The sequence below is a fragment of the Triturus cristatus genome, chromosome 9 (genome assembly GCF_964204655.1).
Source record: "Triturus cristatus chromosome 9, aTriCri1.1, whole genome shotgun sequence".
NCBI classification, from domain to species: domain Eukaryota; kingdom Metazoa; phylum Chordata; class Amphibia; order Caudata; family Salamandridae; genus Triturus; species Triturus cristatus.
The window spans coordinates 84,300,459-84,313,494 of record NC_140592.1 but is presented as its reverse complement, the minus strand read 5'-3'; the positions used below and the strand labels follow the sequence as shown (position 1 = coordinate 84,313,494).

Below are 13,036 nucleotides of genomic sequence, written 5' to 3'. Positions count from 1 at the left end.
CATCTTTCCTTGAGCAATGGAGTAATCGGCTTTTTCTGTGCAGGTGCACACAACGTGACCACCAAGCTCAATGTCCAGTTGAGTCTATCCAGCTCATCACTGTAGATTGGAACAAAACAATGTATGGTAGTCGAGGATAAAAGGCAGGGAATATAAATCTTACCGTATGTGCATTGCTTATCTTTTTCACTTCCCATGGGCCATCGCCTGTGTAGGTGAGCATGGAGATTGCGCCGTCTGAGCTGCCGCATGCCAGCATCAATCCATAGTCATGCGGGGCCCAGCACACAGAGTTTACTGTGGAAAGAAGAATGGGTTAAGCTTCATAGTTCCATGAACAACACTTGCACACAATTTATGTCAATACCAACTCACACAAGTAGTATTCTTCTGCAGACGCTTTTACTTCAACAATGAAATCGCGAATATAGCAATAGCCAAGTACACAGCACACTTCAGACAACACAGGAGATCCCTAAAGTCAAAATACAATTTGGATGTATTACATATTTATCCAGTAAAGCAGAAAACTGTCTCCCTTACAAGAATAGCCAGCAAAAAGTCAACTCATGTTAAACACAAAGCAACAATAAAGTTGTACCAGTGTAAGAAATCGCCTTTGACAAGTCATTCAAAACTTACATTAGCCTCAAGCAGCTTTTGGGTATGTACAAAGCAATGGGCCAATATATCTGTGGCCCGAGTGGATAACTGGAACTCGGACAACTCAATCACTTGGATTGAAATTTCAAATAGTTGAAACAGCTATATCCAAAGACCAGCTGCTGGGTGGATATAATACATCCTAAGGAGATACTACATCCTTAATCCAGGTGTAGATGGCACAATCCAACAAGTCAATAAACCAATCATATCCTATGAAAAACAATGCTCCGCAGCACATGAGACGCCGGTACTGAATATACGATATGATCTATAAACTTCCGGAATAAAATCAGCCCACAAATTGTGGGTAGGCCAGCAACAAGTAGAGCACCATATGGGAAATCAGCATGAAATGTTCATATCAGATATGTCAAATACTGTTGGACATATTATCCACTCTGGCCACAGATATAGTGGCCCATCGCATTGTAGGTTATCGCTTTTGCCCTGAAGATGTCTATCTCTTTGGACGAAACGTGTTGGCTGGTCTACCTTATATGTTTGATACTCTTCATCAACAAAAGACGACTTGAAGACCTAATTCAGGATACAGACTGTATAATTGTCAATGTATTAATGTGTTGGTGCACCAATTGCTCTTCATGTGGAATACTTGGTGTCCAGTAGGACTGCACCTTGACAGTGGGAGCTTAGTTTGAGTGCACACATTTTGGGGTACATTTCCCCCTTGTTCTATAGTGATATATTGGGGACATGAGGTGAGGTGCGAGTCAGTACAGGGTTTCACTGTCAACTTTTGCATTAATTAGCTTTTGGGTATGTTCCAGTTTACAAAATGTATCAAAAGCCAAACACATGACCAGATATCTTCACATGTGCTTTTCCTCCATTGCCAAACGTTTTGTCTCCTGATTAAGTTGATCTGTGCCACATCGGACATTTGCAGAAAACTATATATTATTGGAATGGGCCTGATCATCCAACAGCTCTTAACTATGGAAAAATAAAATATGTCTGTGGCAGACCTCAGCCCATTTAAAGCTTTAGATCAAAGCAAAAACAATTGCTGAAATAAATATTAAAACATATTAGAAGATGTGCATGTGCTTGTAATGCTTAATGACGAAAACACATAATAGTTTTTTCTCTTGGACAATTCTACCCTAATAATGGAGCAGTAATGGCAAGGTCCTCCAGAGTACAAGGCAGAATGGAATATTTTTACATCATAGGATAAAGCCTCTGACAAAAGCTGCATGCTGTAGAACTGATTATTCATAGATTTGTTTCCTGGTTGATTAGGGGGTCCTAACCATTAGTAATGCCATACCTGAAGAGTCGTGCCCAGTGTACTCGTAGCTCTTTTCCCAGGTACCATTCTCTTCTTTCCACACTATCACCTTCCGGTCGTAGGAGCAGGAGGCCAGCATGTTTCCATACATGGGGTGAGCCCAGGCGACCTGCCATACTGGCCCCTCGTGACTGAAGACGGCATAAATACATTTTTACTCCACACATTCTTATATGTTAAGCAATCAAAACTAACACTAATAAACACTAAATGATCAATAGAATTATTCCCTCATTTAGCAAAAATAAACTGAAAGACAACTACTTTCAGATGTGACTAACAGAATAGACCAGAGTAAGACAAACTGTCAAAGCAGCTGCAGCACTACACACATCACAAACTAACATGGACGGTTTTATACGTTTCCTGTATTTGGCTGTTAAGTGAAAAGCTTTCTGAATCCAGGTACAGAATGTCAACTTATTGGGGGGGTGGGGGGGATTTCCAAATCTCCTACAGGGGCTTCTTTTTACAGTGACATGGAAATTTAAAGGGCAATAGAAAATGCTACAGGAAAAAACATCTTTGTTCCGAGCAAAGTATTGGGCAGTACCAGCCATACGTGGAAAATAAATAACTGCTAAAAGTCAAAAATATGGTGTTTGTCTAGGCAGGAGGAGCATGCATGGAACCAACAACAGAAGCGGGTAATCAGTCACTCAATACCAGAGCCAGACATCTGAGGGGCTGAGGCCCAAAAGACGAACATTTACAAGAAACATGATGAATAAATGAGGGGTCTGATGAAGGCCACCGAGGTAGCATTAGATGCTAAAACTCAACAAATTAATAAACAGGGAAACTGAAAACAAGTAGGTGAGAGTAGTGTATGTGAGCAGGATGATTAACATTTGACGGTGTACGTGACTTCAATTTCACAGAAAACTTTAACTACATCCCACCTGCTGTCTTCTTTTGATACAAAAAGTTACCTTCGTAAATTAAAATCTCTAGAATTATAGTAACTGCTAATTTTCTGCCATTCGGTTTTGGGAAGGAAGGCGGAAACAAAGTATAGTTATGTATTTGGCAAAGCATCTACTCACCCACGGAGATCAGCGATGAGAATTTGTCCTCCATTTTTTACATCAAAGATCTTCACAGAGCGGTCAGACGAGCATGTGGCCAGCCGCGTGCCATAATAATCCATCTGGGCATCATGCTACGAAGACAGAACAAAGAACAACCATTTGTCACTAGAAGCAGGTTTTGCTATGCGGTAACATGGCTCAGCAAAAGCAAGAACCATATGCAATACAGAGCCAAAGTACTCTGGTAAAAACAACCCTTTTCTGAATACTGCCAGTAACGGACAGTGAGAGCAGCCAGGGGCTGCGATGGAGCATTTTGGAAGATTAAGTGGGTACTAGAGCACCAGCTCAAGAGTACCTATTTTTAAGTGCAAATATGTTTTTATTAACTCATAACTTCTGCATGACAATCGTGAGGTCCTCATAGCTGGACCATGCTAGCAAATATCCATAGATATGCAGTAATACAAGAGAAGAGGAGAAAAGAAAGAACAAAAAAAAAAAAAAATCCTTCGCCATCCTTCACCCGCCCTCGTTCCACCAAACAAACACCTCCTCTGACCCGCAGTTTCCTAGTGGCCATGGTTCACTGCACCCCCACCCCTCACCCCCCATCGAGTCCTTTAGATCAGTACTCTCTTTTTCAAACGAAACGGTGGAGTCTGGTTTCAGGCCACATGGTTTGGGGGTCTGGCGCATCACTGAATTATAGCTGTTCCCTTTGGAGTTCTCTAGGATGTTCAAGACTCAGGGCCCCTTAATGCAAGACAGTTCTTTGAAGAAATTACCTATTTTATTATGGATATGCAATCTTGATAAAATATTGTGTAAACCAATATCCAATTCTACAAAGCATAGGACTAGTTCATCCACAGAATGATCTCTAACTACCTGAAGACTACCACATTTTGATGGACAGAGCCAGCTGAAGTTTAACCAAGATAATACACAAAGTTATCCTCTAGCTCATTTCCATCTATTTGAACTCAAACGCCAATTAGATGTTTTTCTATTTAATGAACAGCGAGACCTTCGCGGGGCGTCTTCCTCTAGACTCTCACAATTTTTTTAAAGACATAATGAAATTAGCTTTTTTCTTCATACACAGGAGCTAGCTGATGCCATGTTTAGTACAAGAAGAATTATACCCAAGAAGAATCAAAGTGTCAGTCTTCTTGGCAGCCCTCTTACAAAATTTTTATGTGAGGAAGCTGCTGAGAGGTTGCAACAGTGACCCACCTACGAATTCAAAATGAACGTTGTTAGACTTGGCCTATTCCACTGGGTCAGCCCCACATCTCTTTGCCTTCACTCATTTTTTTAATTAAATGCTGGTTGCTGGCCTTAGGACTCTGCACACTTTACCAGTGCTAAAGTGCTTGTGCTCTTTCCATAAAACATGGCAGAATTGACTTACACCCAATTGGCATATTTAGTTTACTTATAAGTCCGTAGTAAAGTGGTGCTATATTTACACAGAGCCTGTAAATTAAATGCTAATGGGCCTGCAGCACTATTTGTACCACCCACTTAAGTAGCCCTTTCAAACATGTCTCAGGCTTGCCATTCCAGCCTGTGTGTGCCATTTGGACTTGGCAAAATAAACCTTTTACCAAGCCCAAACCTTCCTCTTTTAATACATACAAGTCAACCCTAGGGTATGCCCCGGACAGCCCAGAGGGCATGTTGCAGTGTATTTAAAAAGTAGGGCGTGTACATTTAAGTTTAACATTCCCTGGTGTTGAAAAACTCATTAATTTGATTTTCACTACTAACATTGAAGTTACTTTATTATATTTAATAAGTGATAATTTCCAAATGTGAGCAGGTTGAATTTTAAATGAAAATTCTGAAAATACAACTTTTAGAAAGTTGACATTTTTCTACCTTAGCTATAGAGAGCCTGCAGCCTATCACTGGGTCACATGACTGGGTGTAGCTGACAGTTGGGCTTTGTGAATTCCTCCTAGACAACCACACACAATAGAGAGCTTAGGAGTACCTGGATGGGCCATCGCTGGCAGGATACCACCTGTAGTTAGCCCGGAGCCAGGAAGCCTGGGCGCTTCAAAGGAAGACCCAGGTATAAATAATGGACTTCAGACACCACCTCATCAGTACACTTCTGGACCTGTGAAGGCACCGTCAGGAAAAAGGACTGCCACTCTGAAGGACTGCTGCCTGCTGGGTTGCTGACCTGCTGCCTGAGTCAGAGGGATTTGGACCGGACCTTGGCACAGGACTCCCACAGTGACTCCAAGGGATAGTCTGCTGGCCTCCTGTTCAGAGCCACAGGGACATAACAGGCTCAAAACCATCTGAACCAACATCTAGATCAGGGGTCTCCAACCTTTTCTGTAGTGAGAGCTACTTCTGGTCAATCAAATTCATCGTGAGCTACTAAAGGCCCAGCAACTCGCGCATTTTTCCGAGAGACCTCCCACGCCCAGTTGTAAGGATACTACAGTGTTTGAACTACAGTTGGCTGCGCAACCGCTGAGTGTAGTTTGTGTATTGATGAGGGCAGGAGGTTTATATTTGTACTGACATGAATATAATAATATCCTGCCTACCCAAGTGACTTCATATTGGTTGTAACACTTCAGACAGTTCAGGCTTTTAGATAAAGTTTTGCATTGTGACATTTGGCGCCCAAAATTCCAATCCAAAAAGCACATACACAAGGCCCACAATGCAATGTTCTATTGAGCAGAAAGCCAAGATTGGTTGAGAGTTGCATGTGATGTGTCCACTGGCATCTCTGGAAATGGAAGATGGACATTTATTTTTATTAAGACACATTTACACGTTGCTCTTCCAGCCTTTGTATTAGTGTGCTACTTAAATTACATTATTTGTGATTCAAAACTTTCCCAATTTAAAAAAAGTATCCCTCTTCAAAACTGTGTTATGTGCATTATCACACTTGGCCAGCTACCATCACTGCAGAGAATGGGCACGTTTTTGCATGATGTGCATTGTACACCCTGTGAGCACACACACTTGGTACATAATGGATGCAGAGAGAACACCCACCAGCATCAAGAACACTTGGTACATAATGGATCATGATGCAACTTCCCTCCACGTGATGGACACTTTTTGACGTTCTGACAAGCATCGCATCACCAAATTATCTGCCATGAGACAGAATGTCAACACGGCAGCAAGCATGCCTAATGTTTTATTTAAGTGAGCCTTAGAAAGTGACACTCATAAGAAACACTGTTTTATAACATTTCAGGTAAACCTGGTAATTTGAGCACGTATCCTCTTTTATGCAATTGAAGTATTTCTCTGCAAATTAAGAATTGTATGTATATGATTTGAATGGTTTGCATTTAACATTGTTAAGCTCTTGAAGCGGAAAACCAAACTGTTCTCAGTTTCATTGCAGTGTGCAAACATGAAGCTCAATTCAAACATGAGAAAGATCATGAGTCATAGATAGGATCTATATTACAAGGCAGCGTTTTAATCTGTTTTTTTATGGTTTCATGTGCCCCGGACTGCAATGAGTATCCAAGGGGGCACGCATCTGCGCGCCCTTCTGCAGCACTGCTAGATCAGAATATATCCTTAATCTTTCAACACAGTCTTCTTTTCTTTTCTTTAGGCAATCATCCTTAAACAATCCTAAAATGCAAAAACTAATCCCATCCCTCCAGCTTAATCTCGCATGTGCTTAAATTAAAAGGAAACCCCAAAACTGTTTTCTCAGCTATTACTGCGTCCCGCTTTCAACCAGCTACTAAATCACTCTTTTGCAGATAACAGTCACTTTTCTTGCCTCGTAATCTCTGAACAAATGGATAATAAACACATAAATCATTTACAAAGCCGCAACCGGCAACCTCATCATCATGTGCACTTCCATTCCCTGCTGCCAGCATTACGTTTTGTTCAAACCACTACTGTGCGTTATTTTAAAGTACGTACACGCCAAAAAACCAGGTGTAATTCTAACCCCGTGACCCGATCAGCTAGAAGTTTAAACATTTAAGAGACCGCTTTGAAAATTATTTACGTGCACTGCAAACACTTCAAGAAACAGCTTCATAATCATTGCATGAAAACGAAAAAGTAATCATCCCCAGTTTTCACCCATAATTCACACAAGCAATAAGCGCACGCTCCTTTACCCATCTCAAATACTATTTCCTCCCAAATCATACCATCCTACAAATGCGACAATAAATGACATGAAAAAACAAAATGCTGCTGCTTAAATTAAGTAAAATAAAAACAAAAAACTCAAACGTGCAGAGATTAAAACGTCCCTGGACTGCAGTGAGCCACCTCGCAGCCGCCTCTGGCGCAGGAAACCAGGGTTCGAGCCTCGAGGTCGCGTCCACATCCTGTGATTCTGGGCAAATCACTTAATCTCCCCGTGCCTGAATGTGTAATCATGTAAATACGGTGCTATGTAAAGCTCTCCAATACCTTTGGGTCGAGTTCGCGCTATATAAAAATGCAACGAAAAATAACAGGCCAGGGTGGGGGCTCGCAACGGGTGTGGAGCTGATCAGGCCTGCGCAGGGCTCATTAAGCTTACCTGTCTACCCCACTATCCATCATGGTACATACAATGCCCAGACTGATGGGTGGGAAAGGGTTTTTAGACGTTCACATGGCCCACTCAGACAGGATTTCCTCTTCCCCTTGTACAACCGATTTGGACCATTGAGTAGTATGGAGGGGGTGGATTGACTGGTTGATAACAACATGGGTCTTGACAGGGAAAGAAACAAGGGGTATGGAAGTATTAGCAGGGCGGAGCAAGCATTTTGTAGAGGTAATTCGGGGGGGTTTTCAGGAGCTGGGAGCGAACGACTAAGCATTGCACCTTATATATCACCTGTGCTACATAGAAAACTAGATTTTCCTCTTTTACCTCCCGTTTCCTCTGAATGCTCCCAAGGCAGAAATCTACCTCGCAAAAAGTCAGCCGATTTAGTGTTAGCTCCCTATGTTAGAGAGGCCCAGCGTGACATGGCCATTCACATACGCTTGGAACCAAGCCCCCGCGAGATAGGGTCCCTACTTCCTGGCAAGAATGTCAATTTGATTAACCCCCAAGTTTTGTCTCCGCACCATCTGCTTGTTGATAGTGTTCTCCAACAGCTTACTCTGGTCTCCTGGAACATAGCTGGTCTTAGGAGTAAAATCTCTATAGATGAGTGGTCCGCATGGGTGGAAAACTAGGACATTCTGGTTTTTCAGGAGACATGGACAGTGGACCCGGTTTATCTATCAGGCTACCTTAATTTTCATAAAGCAGCTATCAGAGGGACCAAGGGTAGACCCTCAGGAGGTCTTAGTATCTGGGTCAGGCAAACCATCAAGTGTAGACCCACAGAATTGGTCATAGACAGCCCAGATCTTTTAATATTAATGTTGCACCTCCAGGGCAGCCCCGATATCATGATTATTAATGTTTATAATAGAGGTCAGCCATGAGGGCGTGGCTCCAACACTTTTACATCTTGATGGGTTTTTGGAATCAGTCAACCCCGATACTAATGTAATAATATTGGGGGATCTCAACTGCTGTTTTGAGCCTCTGATTGTTAATGGGGGAAACACTTATGACTGATGTGGATGTCTTATGGAACATTCCCTCTCTTGACCTTCCTCCTGTCAAGAAGTGGACTGAGTCTGCTATTCTGTGGACGAGTCGGTGCCTGGGGCGTGGTTTTAGGGCGGCAAATGGACGGACTGACTCCGATAAAATGGGTCGGGACACATTTGACGATGGTCTTCGTCATAGCAGAATTGATTATGCCCTCATTAAAGTGGAGTTCTGGTCCACCCTAAGAGATATGGTGATTCTGGACCGCCCTGAGAGTGACCATAACCCCCTAGTTCTATGCCTTTTGCCTTGTATTGCCCACAGAAGTGTCAAGCAAACTGAGATAGCCACCGCTGATGCCCTTCTTACTAATAATCTACGTAGAGTGCGTTGGGATAGGGTAGCAATTGATACTGGAGCACTAGAGGAGATCAGTATAAAAGTTTCATGTGCCCTGAAAGGCCTGCGCTCCCTTTCATCCCAGGTAGCCATGAATAGGGAGATCACAAAAATTCACGAGGTCTTATTTTTGGGCCTAAAAACTTATTTCTCCAAACCCACCAAAGTAAGAAAACTAATTTAACTAAAGCTCAATCCTTGGTACAACAAAACGTGCCGTGAGACTTATGGTATATTGAAATCTGCCATTAAAACCAAGATCATGGGTGACATTCAAATAGCTAGGCGCAATTACCTTAAAGCCAAACTCTGGCCAAACAATCCTGGGATAACAACCACTGGCTAGAGCTCTTGGCTGCCAGCAAACTTAAAAATCGGACTAAGTTCTGGCATATTGTAAAGTGGGGTAATTCACTGAATGCACAGGTCCCCACTAACCACGTTCTTCCTGAACTATGGGTGGAGCATTTTGAGTCCCAGTTTTCAGGTTTTAACCTGATTGATGAAACTACCCCTCACAATTTCTATGATATGACCAACACGAAGAATCTTACATTTGATTGTAGAGAGGTCGAAGCAGCATTAAATCAGATACCCTGTGGAAAGGCCCTGGGTATGGATTGTGTCCCGGCGGACCTTTTCAAATACGATCGAGGAAACTGGGTACCATATATTGCTTTCTTGGCTACTGCCATAGCTAAGGGGGCTGCTATCCCCGAATCTTGGAAAGGTGCCGAGATACTGCCTATATTTAAGAAGGGTGACCGCTCATGCCCAGGGAACTATCGCCCGATCAGTCTGATCGACTCGATCCAAAAAAATCATTGCTAGGATGGTATTAGCTAAAATTCTGATTTGGATCGAGCAGGAGGAGATTCTATCTCCCCTACAGGCTGGGTTTAGATCCTGTATCAGTACCATCGATCAGGTTTTTAGGTTTCAATTGATCGTGTGGAAAACGGTCTACCTAGGCGGTGGCACCTTGTATGCCGCTTTTGTTGATCTTAGGTCAGCTTTTGACCTAGTCCCTAGTTCCAAATTATGGGGGGGGTCCTAGGTAGGTTAGGGATGCCCCCAGATCTTTTGAACATTGTGATTAGGTTGCACGATGCAAACTGTGCTCAGGTATGATGGGGGAATCAAGGGCAGGTCACAGATAGATTTGCAGTAACACGGGGTGTCAGACAAGGGTGCGTCTTAGCGCCTACCCTGTTTTTGTTATTCATTAACAGGGTTGTGCAGTATTTTCCAACCATTTCAACAGACGCCCCTTCCCTAGGTGGTATTAAGTTTCCGTTACTCATGTTTGCGGATGACACCCTTTTATTATCGCAGACACAGATGGGTCTACAGGCGGCCCTGAATAAGTTCGATGACTTCTGCCATGATCATTACTTACAAGTCAATGTCTCAAAAACGAAGCTTATGGTTTTCAATAAGGGAAGACGTATGGCAGGCCATGTTATGATGAATAACGAGAAGCTGGAACAAACCAATGTTATGACCTATTTGGGGATCGTCCTAGAAAGTAAATTGAGTTGGAAGCCCCAAATTACTAAAGTTTGCCCAGCTATCCGGGTGCTTGGTAAAAGAGCTGAGACTGTCTTAGACCAAAAGGATAGGTCCAGCAATGAAGATTTATAGGTCCAGGATTAGTTCGGCGATTCTTTATGGCGCGGACCTCTGGGGGTTTGCGGACCTTTCTTCTTTGCTTAAAGTCCAAAATACATTTCTGAAGAACCTCACTGGTCTTCCTAGCTCAAGCCCCGTGAAACCATTACGATTGGATCTTGGGTGTCATTCAATAGAAGATATTGCCCGGTTTAAACCAGTGGCTCTATGGAGAAGAATCTGGACCACCCCGGAACTAGCCCCATATGCTAAGGCTGTCCTGGATGTCCGTTCCATCTTGTCCGTTCCATCTTGGGTTCGGGAAACCTAGCATGGTTTAAGCAAGTTAGATTGCTCCTGGAGTCCATGGGCTTGGGAACCTTGTGGTCTGATCCCGCTGACAATCCCTTCCCCTCTAAAAAACAACTTAAAAGCTTATATTGGTCTCATATTCAGCAGAAACATTTCAGTCAAATCTCGGCTACCTCATTGACCGGCATGTTCTTGGTGTGTAAAAGTGACCCTTACTAGAAGAATATTGGGATACTATCTGCAAGTCCAGTGACAGGAAACTATCACCAGCTAAGGGTCGGCTCCCTACCCATTAGATCATTTACTAAAAACTGGAAGGGGGAGGAGACCGAATCCTGTCACTGGTGTATCGATCGCAGAGAAACGATTGGACATATATTCTTTGAATGCCCAGCCTACGCCGCTCCCCGGGCGAAATGGCTTAAACCCATTTGCCGTAATATGGGCATTAGAGTGGGGTCAGTGGCCTTAAGATTATTGAGATACGACACGAGTGAACCCACTGTAATTGCTGTGGCCAAATTCTTAGGCTGGGCTTGGATTATTAGAGCATGGTTATAATGGTAATTATGTGTCGTGTTTCTATCTAGTTTTTATCATTATAGTATTGATTATAATTCTATTTATAACTATGGAGTTTTAATGTTTGATCTTAATAGGAAAGTATTTTTACCATTTTTTAACTTTTGTTCTGATTTTTTATATGTCTCTTTCTTGGTGGATGGTTTTTTTTTTTTTTAAATGTCTTTCATGATGAATTCAATCGAAATAAAGACTTATTGACTTGACTTGCTTACCTGTTGCTCCGGTCGAACTGGTGGCAGGCTGAACAAGGCAGGCGCCACAGGGCCCGGTAGCAGTTTAATACTGCCTGCGCCACCTGCACGCTTTCCAGCACAGGCCGCTCCGCTCTGCCATGCCTGCTGCTGTGCACCGGCACTCGATGCGCAGGAAGAAAAACGCGCCACCAGGGTTTGAAAGGCAGGTGGCGGCTGCGCAGAGGCTAATGGAGGAACAATCTAATCCTCTTTGGCCCGCCCCTCCCCAGCTAAGCTCAATTTGAGCAGCTGGTTTGGGTGAGAGCGGGTAACGTCGCCATAAAAAAGGCCGAAATATTATAACGATGCTAATAGGCTACTAAATTGTAACGCTACCAGCGCGAGCTACTGACGGGGCCTTGGCGAGCTACTAGTAGCTCGCGATCGACCGGTTGGAGACCGCTGATCTAGATCCACCAGGAGCAAACCCCTGACCCTCAAGTGGTGGCCCTCAGGTCCTGGAACCTTGGTGTGGTCACAGAGAGGCTGAACTGAAGTTTTTCGGATCTTCACGACTAGGCCCAAAAACCTTGTCACACGCACAGCTCACCGACCAGACTGTTCGTGCCACAGCATCAACCACTCATGAAACGTGCCACAGCAAAGCTCCGGCCAGCCCGTTCACGACAACAGGATCTTAGTGCTACAACCTTACGCAATGCCAGTCTTGCTCTTCGCATTCATCGACCACCATCCGCGGCGATTTTAAATTGCATATCTCTGTTTCTTCTGGTTGGATGTTTTGGTCTTGCTTTATTTATTAACTGTTGCTCTATTTGTCTAAATTGGTGTGGTATATTTCTTGTGTTGGGTTTTCACTTTATTACAGTTTGAAGTGCTGCATAAATACTTTGCACATTGCCTTTAAGTTAAGCCTGACTGCTCTGTGCCAAGCTACCAGAGGCTTGAGCATGGGTTAATTTGGAGTTTGCTTGTGCCGTACCCTAACAAGGATTGTGGCGAGTAGGTTCACCCCCCCCCCCCCCAAACCAGTAACCCAATTTCTCACAATCGTGTTCTGCCTTAATAAAACATTTAATGGTCACAATATTAGTAGAATAATAACAGGACTTTAATAATAACACACACAACATGTTTCAATTCTGTGAGGATCATAGAGTCACGATTGGCATTGGCTTGATTAGGTAGAGTTTGTGTGCTAGAGAATGACCAGCTGACAACTTAAGAAAGCAATTTATGTTTCAAATAAAATGATTTGACAAACTCACCCTCCTTTTTAGTGTGAAACACAGCTGCTACAGTATACTTTTGTAGTGCATATGTCCATAAGTCCCCAAAAACATACAATGCCACA

At 43.2% G+C, this 13,036-nt stretch overlaps 1 protein-coding gene across 1 annotated transcript in view; it reads right to left on the bottom strand.

Moving 5' to 3' along the window:
* Positions 1-13,036, bottom strand: part of SEC13 (SEC13 homolog, nuclear pore and COPII component) — a 46,329-nt gene that overhangs the window by 22,816 nt on the left and 10,477 nt on the right. The window contains exons 3-5 of the mRNA XM_085624470.1: positions 3,025-3,140; positions 1,958-2,109; positions 164-297 (exon numbers count right to left, since the gene is read on the bottom strand). Of these exons, the coding sequence (XP_085480596.1) occupies positions 164-297; positions 1,958-2,109; positions 3,025-3,140 (402 nt within the window). The remainder of the gene's footprint in view (positions 1-163; positions 298-1,957; positions 2,110-3,024; positions 3,141-13,036) is intronic.